The sequence below is a fragment of the Triticum aestivum genome, chromosome 6B (genome assembly GCF_018294505.1).
Source record: "Triticum aestivum cultivar Chinese Spring chromosome 6B, IWGSC CS RefSeq v2.1, whole genome shotgun sequence".
In the NCBI taxonomy this organism is placed as follows: Eukaryota; Viridiplantae; Streptophyta; class Magnoliopsida; order Poales; family Poaceae; genus Triticum; species Triticum aestivum.
In genome coordinates, this window is record NC_057810.1 from 32,939,286 (window position 1) to 32,947,439 (window position 8,154).

Below are 8,154 nucleotides of genomic sequence, written 5' to 3' on the forward strand. Positions count from 1 at the left end.
TAAAGTGAGCGGCCCTCCGGCGCATCTTCTTGTTTTGAGCATCTTTTCATGCTCCCACACAGCGCGACATGGCCGGAGCGTACGTTCGACGAGTGCATGGGAGTCCACAGCCACAGGCCATCGATCCGCGCAGCTCCAGCGGGAAGTCGTCTACCTGCCGCCCCACCACGTCATCGATCCGCACGCAAGCGCATCATGTCCGTCCATCCCAAGCATCACTGAACGGCCGGATCCACTCCACGGCATCGATCCGAGGCACCATCCTCTCCGCCAAGGCGCCAACCACATCCCACCTCCTTCCCGCTCCCTACATAACCTCGCCGCCCCCATCCGTCTCTGCACACCACAGCATCCGCAGCCCCCCTCACACCCCACCCCACCACACGCTCGAATCACCACCACCAGCAGCACCCATGGCACCCAAGGCGGCGGAGAAGAAGCCGGTGGCCACGGCCGAGAAGACGACGGCGGGGAAGAAGCCCAAGGCGGAGAAGCGGGCGCCGGCGTCCAAGGAGGCCGGCGGCGAGGCGAAGCAGCGGGGCAGGAAGAAGGGCAGCAAGGCGAAGAAGAGCGTGGAGACGTACAAGATCTACATCTTCAAGGTGTTGAAGCAGGTGCACCCGGACGTGGGCATCTCCTCCAAGGCCATGTCCATCATGAACTCCTTCATCAACGACATCTTCGAGAAGCTCGCCGGGGAGTCGGCCAAGCTGGCCCGCTACAACAAGAAGCCCACCATCACGTCCCGGGAGATCCAGACCTCCGTCCGCCTCGTCCTCCCCGGGGAGCTCGCCAAGCACGCCGTCTCCGAGGGCACCAAGGCCGTCACCAAGTTCACCTCCTCCTAGACAACTTAGGCTTGATCCTCGTCGCTTCATGCGTTCTGTATGTACGTAGTTGGCAGTATGATGTTACAATCTTTGTAAGGATTGTGTTGCTTGCTCGCGGCCTTGAAAGAAATAGTGATGTTGTTGTTGTTTGAATCAATGTTCATTGTGCTTGCGCGTCGCTTCAGTTCAGACTCTTCTTGATGCCATTTGTTTATGTCAGCAAATTTCTGTTTATCTAATTTTAATTTGCTGCCATTTTATCTACTGCTGTAGTTTCTAAGCCTACAGACAGAAACCTCTAATTTTAAGTCTAATTTTGAACCTCTAATGAACCTCTGGACTTGTCATCCATATGGCAAGAAGCCAAGAACAGCTTGCCAACTAGTGTTCCGAAATTCAGAATGCATTAGATTCAGATTAGGTTCTTGAGATAAATTAGAGGCTTTTCGCAAAAAGAAGAAGAGATAAATTAGATGTGGTTCACCTACGTTTTTTTAGAGTCAAGGAACATGCCAGATGCAACCATCATCTTGAGTATTGAGACATGTGAGTTTTTCATCTATTATGTTTTTATACTACACTAGGTAATTTTTCTTTGTAGTACTGCCACACTAGGTAATTTTTCTTTGTAGTACTGCTACACTAGGTAATTTGTGATCACGAAGCAACCAATTTTGTGAAGGCGCAAAGTTTTTCTAATGATTCATCTATGATCATGAAGCGACCAATTGATCTGCATTCTGCAAGTAATTAGGTTTTTGACAGCAATTAGACTTTATTCCTCAGATAATAGATAAATTGTTTACAAGAGAGTGAGAAATAAAGCCAGGGATCATTTGCCGACTTCCGCGAAGTCTATTGCAAGCTGCTTTTTCAGCACTAAAGAAAAACAAAAGTCGGAACGAGAGAAATGATCAGAGGGGACTGAAGCTCCACAAGCAGAAAAGGTGGAGCGGGGAAAAAGAATTGTTTGTCTCAAGGAACAACTTGCAGCTAGCGCTAAAGATGCAGTTGAGATACAAGAGAACCAATACAGTTTTTTTTATGGAAGAACCAATACCACTTGAGGTATACCTTAATACATTAGTTTTTCCAAACCAAATCCAGTAGTACAAAACAAATCAATTACCTAAGAAACAACAAAGGCTCCATGGACATGTAGCAAAAATAATCTGGTACAGCAACATATGCCCATGTAGAAACCGTGACGTGGATTTTCCATTAATAATAATAAGAATGAATGAGAGCTTGTAAACTAAAGTGAACTTCATAGTGGCCTTGGCCATTTCTTACAATGGAGCTGGTAAATCTCGCAGACAATGACTATACAGAAGTAACTTTTTGGCAAAGCTTGCCACCAAAGAGAACTAGGGTCTACGGGCATCCCCATGGGAATCGTTGGTACAAGTACAGATACAGTTTGGTGTTCCTGGTCACTTTTTCAGCAAGATCTTGCAAGAGAGTCCGCTATTTGGACCCTTCTGGTTCAGTATCATGAGACCCGAACTACAAACAAAATCCCTTTTCTCGACAATAGAACGATAACCCGTCACCAGGTTACTGACTTGGCTAATTGGCAATCCATCCAAAACGGCAGCCTGAAACATGTCTTTGAGCATCATTTGCTTAGCTTGGTAGATTCTGCAAGGCATCCAACCTTCTGCCTATTCTTTCTTCTATCCAGGCAAGTCTCCTCTCAAGTTTTAGCACACTGGCATGAATAACACCAATATCAACCTCTGCATGCTTGGAAAATGAGTGTACCAACATGTAATAATCAGCGTGTCCAACACAAACAAGACTACCAGTTACTGTTTTCTTTCCATAGTGAAGATAGCCATCTGATCTCGGGCACTTCCTTGGCGGCATATAACAAGTCCATGGTCTTACATTTCTGACTTGATACTTAGTAACCTTGATGATGATGAAGAAAAGCACCTTGCGCCAACAAAAGTTCCATCCCGACCTCATTTATTCACTCCTGTGGTTCGCATTTCCTCCATGTGTGCTTTCGGATTCTCATCCTACAATGCAACAGATTTAGCCATCAAGTCAACAACATCACCCCAAAAGAGATGTAGCAAATCCTCAAGGTACTACATTGTACAAATTTTAAGCTCAGATACGTTGCGAATAAATAGAGATTTTTTACAATTAACAATTGTTTTTCTATTTATCTTTTAATTATATAATTTGGCTATTTCTCAAAAAGAAAAACCAGTTGTGTTTGGTTTCTATAATCATTTAAGTTTTCTTTCATGTTGATTTTGTTCCTGAAATAACATTCATAGATAGAAGGTTGTTAATGGTTTGTACCCAAGGTTCAGAAATGCTACATCCGTAGAGATTAGAAGTTCAAAATAAATTTATTGTTCTTAATCTTTCAAATTTTTAATATGGCAGGTCCTCAAAATAAAACAAAATATCATTCAAACCAATTGTGTTTGGTTTCTAAGATCTTTTGAGTTTTTTGTTCTGATTTTGTTCCTGAAATAGTATCCGCACATAGAACCTTGTTAATGGTTTGAATTAAAGGTCCAGATCAAAGGCACTAGGCACTAGGCTGGCATTTTGTGATAATTCATGATGAATGTTATTAAATATAGGATGAATAATTCCAATAAAGTTTAATTATTTTTAATACTCCAAAACACATTTTCTTAGTACACGACAACATTTTTAGTACATGGTCTTCTTTTTAAACACATGGATTATTCTTAGTGAAATACAACTATTTTTTACACACTATAAATATTTTTTAAATAAAGTTTTGTTATTTTTAATAATTTGTAAAACATTCTTAATATACATCAAATATTTTTTAACCAATAAATGATTCTTTAATACACAAAGAACATCTTTTAAATAAGTAGCTATTATTTTTTTTAATACATAATAATAAATTAATACATGTTGAATGTTTTTAATACACGTACACATTTTTAATACTCCCTCTGTTCCAAAATGTAGTGCGTATAGGTTTTCTGAAAAGTCAAACTTTGACCAAATTTATAGAGAAATATAGTTATATGTAGAATACCAAATGTATAAAATAGTCCCTCCGTTCAAAAATAACTATCGCTCAAACGAATATATAGCCCTAAAATGCATCTTGATACATCCGTTTGAGCAACAATTATTTCTGGACGGAGGTAGTATGAAACTACATCTTATGATGAGTATAATGATATATATGTTTGGCAATCTAGATGTAAATGTTTTTGTTTAAAAAATAGGTCTAAGTTGGTGAGGTTTGACTTCTCAAAAAATCTATATGCATTACACTATGAAACGGAGGGGGAGTACATGACAAAACATATCTCGAAACATGGGGACCATTTTATGGAAAGTGATTTCATAAATGATATGGGAAAAGGAAAAAAAGAAATAAACAAAAAAACAGGAGAAAGGAAATCCCAAAAGGGAGAATTAAATGTATAAAAATAAAAAAATAATAGAAAAGTTAATACGAAAGAAAAAAAATATAAGGATTTAGTAAAAAAAATAAAAATTAAGGTGAAAGAAATAGGAAAACAAGAAAAAAAGTTGGAAACGAGAGTTAAACGGAAAAAATATGCACATAAACCACCATCCCAAACCCCCATACATTGCCCGAGCCATGACCCATGTCGAGATTGCTAGAGGCGAGTACATAGTATATATAGTAATAAGCGAGATATTCTTTGCAAAAACAAACAACCAAATGGGAACCGTTGCCAATACATAACAAAGCGGCTCCAGGTCTCTTTATGCATTAAAGCCACGACGATCTCGGCGTACTTTCGCTATGATGCTGCCTTCGTTGCATCTGAATTCCAAATGCCATCTTGTTTCCCGATTGATGAAGTTCACTCTCCGAACCAACTCCCATCGTTGTCTTTTAAGAGCATCTGCAATGGACCCCGAAGATGGGGAGATGGGAGGGGTACTGAACGGTTTTTACTAGGCATGATCCCCACAGTGATGCAACCTCAACCCCTCTTAATAACGCGACTTTCCTAAGATTTAAATAAACCAAAAAATACTTACCGGCACATTTTGGGGGAAGGGGGAGGGGTGAACCATCTCCTTCCTTTCCATCAAGGAACCAATGTCATCAAATAAATTTGATAAACGCTGTTAGTCCTACTAAACATATCATCGTCACAACAAAATACAATTAGGGTCTATATGCACTCTCAAAACCGTTTACTTTCCTTTTTTTAGTTAGCTGCACACAACTAAGAAATATATTAAGATAAGTACATGTACACATTGATGGGTTTTGTCTACTAGTAACAACCACTTGGCTGGTTTTAGGTCTACGAACTCATAGTGTCGTGGTGTTTCCTCGACATATGCCAAGGGATGGCTTATCATGTGTGGGGACAGGAGTATGTTGCCGGGCTCTAGAAGCGGGAATAGGCAAGACCTCGGACGCTGACGAGTCTTACCCAGGTTCGGGGCTCTCCGTGAAGATAACACCCTAGTCCTGCTCTGCGGGGTCTCCGCACGATGGCTATGATCGATAGAGGGGCTACAAGGTTGTTCATTGAGCTGTTCGGCTAGAGGAAGAAGGCAGGGCTTGCTCTATCTCTTCTCTAGCTATGGGTGGAGGGAAATGGAGTGGGAACCCTTTGCATGGGTGACCCTAGGGGGTTTATACAGGCCTACCGGGTACAATGGTAATTCGGTCGGGTGGTAGGTCCTGGCCGTTAGTGACTAAGGAGGCCGGGTTCTCCGCCGGCTGCTGGGGCCCGTCTCTTGTGGGCCCTGCCGTCTGCCGAGGAATCGACCGACAAGTGGGACCCGCCACCTACGGGTCCCACTAACGGCTCTTCACTGTTGCACCATCCGTGCTGACGGAAGCCGTGTCGGGCGGGCCATGGTTACAGTGCCGCGCCGGCGGGGTCGGCGACCGCCTGGCGGCGGTCACTGTAGCCATATGTCCGGGATTTGGGGGAAGCATGGTGCACTGTAGCCATGCCCCAGCTTGTCTCTTGGTCGGGCTCAGACTCCAAGGAAGGGGACGGGCCGCCTTCTGGAGCGCGTCGTCTTCTTGGGGTCTGCCACCTTCCCGGGATCCGCCGCCTTCTAGGAGGCGGCGCTCTGGTTCCAGTCGGCCCAGAGGACCAGCCTCGTGACCAGCCGGACTGAGGGGCTCGACCAGCCCCGATGTCTTGAAATGTGGAGAAGTGCTGATGAGGCTACCCGGGGTCTATCCCCCAGTCAGTAGTCCCCGAAGCTGGTGAGGTTCTATGGCTTCCAACAGCCGGAGGACCTCAGTAGTTTCCCTCTCAAGTGATCCTCCGCCTTCTGCCCCGTCCGTCTGAGAGGAGCCGGACGTGGCCCCAGCCGTTAGGTGGAATTGGAATCGACGGGCGGGAGTCGGGGCGGCGCCGCCCGCCAAGCACACACCACGTGGTGCCCGCAGGCCAGGCCGGCTTGCCAGCCCAGACGCGCGACGGGACATCGCCACAGGCCGAGACCCGCCGCTATAGGGCCTTGGCATGCGCGCGGATCTACTGCGGCTGAGGCGGTCGGTTGCCCTCCCGTGGCGCCGTAACTGCGCCTTAATGTGCGAAATGCACGCGGGGGGGGGGGGGGGGGGGGGGCGTGGCCCCCAGCCGGTTATAAAGAGGAGGGAGGGGGAGGGGGAGGAGCAGAACGCTCGCGCACCCACTCCCCACTCCCTATTTCCCCCTCTCCCTTGCTGTCGCCACGCTGCTCCGCTCCATCACTGCCGTCGTGCCGCTGCGGCTGCCTCCCTCGTTGCCGTCGCCTTGCCGTGGTCGTCGCCCAGTAGAAGCAGCCGCTCCGCCACGGTCTCCACCGCGGCTTCGCTACAGCGCGGCACCGTCGTATTCATCCCTGTCGCAACGACGCCCTTCATTTTTCTTCTCCGACAAGCTCTCCCTCGCTGTCCTTGCGTCATGATGGAGAGTGGATGGATGGGATCCATCATTCATCAAGACCACATCGACTTCCTCCGCACGATGCGGAGGATACCTCACTCCGACAACATGGGCGTACACATCCCCAGGCCGGAGGTCTCGCCGCAGCCAGAGCCCGGTGAGTACGCCATCTTCCGCGCCCACTTCCTTTGTGGCTTCGCGTTCCCTGCCTCCGGCTTCTTCCGAGAGTTCCTGCGTTACTACCAACTGCGGCCGCACCACCTCACCCCCAACACAGTGGTTTGCCTCTCTGCCTTCGTCTCCTTCTGCGAGGGGTACCTTGGCGTTCTGCCTCAAGCTTGGTATGGCGGCGAAGGACGAGCCGGCCCCGTGCAAGGCTTGCGTGGCCGTGAGGCGCTCAGGAAGCGGTACGCACTTCCCTCTGATTCCTCTACACGAGTCGGCCAAACTCTGGTAGAGGTCATACTTCTATGTACGGAACCTCTGGAATATAGACTACATCAACCTGCCGCCTTACGTGCCCGGGTCGCCTGCTGGATCACGCGGCAACTGGCAGAAGCAGCCGCCCAAGCACCCACTGCTGCTCAACATCGTCAGCGTCCTCATCCGGCTGGAGGAGATGACCAGCCGAGAGGGTCTCCACCCGGCCGACCGGCTGGCCAGCTTCATCATGCGCCGGGTGTCACGGCTCTAGCTCCGACCGCACCTCATCTACAAGATGAGCGGCCGCCGGGATCCGTGCTGGATGTCGATGAAGGATATGCCGAGGGTGCAGGTGGCCCGCCACGTCAACGACATCACCAACTGCAAGCTCGACGAGGCAGAGTGGCACATCGGCAAAGAGCCTTACAACCGGGCCAACCCTCTTCCTGCGGTAAGCAATAGATCCGACTGCTCCATCTGCAATACTTCTTGTCCTTCTGACTTGACCAGTCGGCTTTTGTGGCAGCGCTTCGTGAGGCAGGGTGCACCGTCTCCTGGTCATGAATGGATGCTGGACCGCGAGGACAGCGACACCGAGGATCCTAAGCTGGGGGCGCCCGGCATGGAGGAAGGCGGCAAGGAGGAGGTCGCTGGAGGAGGAGGCGGCGCTGAGGCAGGCCGCTTTGCAGGAGGCGGCAGAGGATCAGGCGGCCCCGGAGCGGGCGGCTCTGCAGGAGGCGGAGGTGGAGGAGTCGGCGACGTCCTATCTTGGCCGGACGATGACGAAGGCGACGACGAGCAGCGCCCGCCTAAGGGAGGCACGGAGAGAGGAGCCGGCACTTCTACATCGCAGCCGGCGGCCGCACCTAGCGGGCACAAGCACCGCAAGGGGGGCATGTACGGCAACCACCCGACCAAGAGGACCAAGAAGGCGGACGCCACCAGGCGGCAAGAGGCCTAGAAGGTGGCCGCCAGCCGGAAGGGGCCCAAGCCATTGACGCTCACAT

At 48.8% G+C, this 8,154-nt stretch overlaps 1 protein-coding gene across 1 annotated transcript; it reads left to right on the plus strand.

The window, feature by feature from the left end:
* The first annotated feature begins 330 nt into the window (after positions 1-330).
* Positions 331-987, plus strand: LOC123135563 (histone H2B.2-like). Its single transcript, XM_044554670.1, has one exon. The coding sequence runs from the start codon at positions 414-416 to the stop codon at positions 846-848; it is 435 nt and encodes a 144-aa protein (XP_044410605.1). The 5' UTR covers positions 331-413; the 3' UTR covers positions 849-987.
* Positions 988-8,154: the final 7,167 nt, after the last annotated feature.

Coding starts and splice junctions, on each gene's coding strand:
- LOC123135563 (XM_044554670.1), top strand. CDS start 414: ATGGCACCCAAGGCGGCGGAGAAGAAGCCGGTGGCCACGGCCGAGAAG.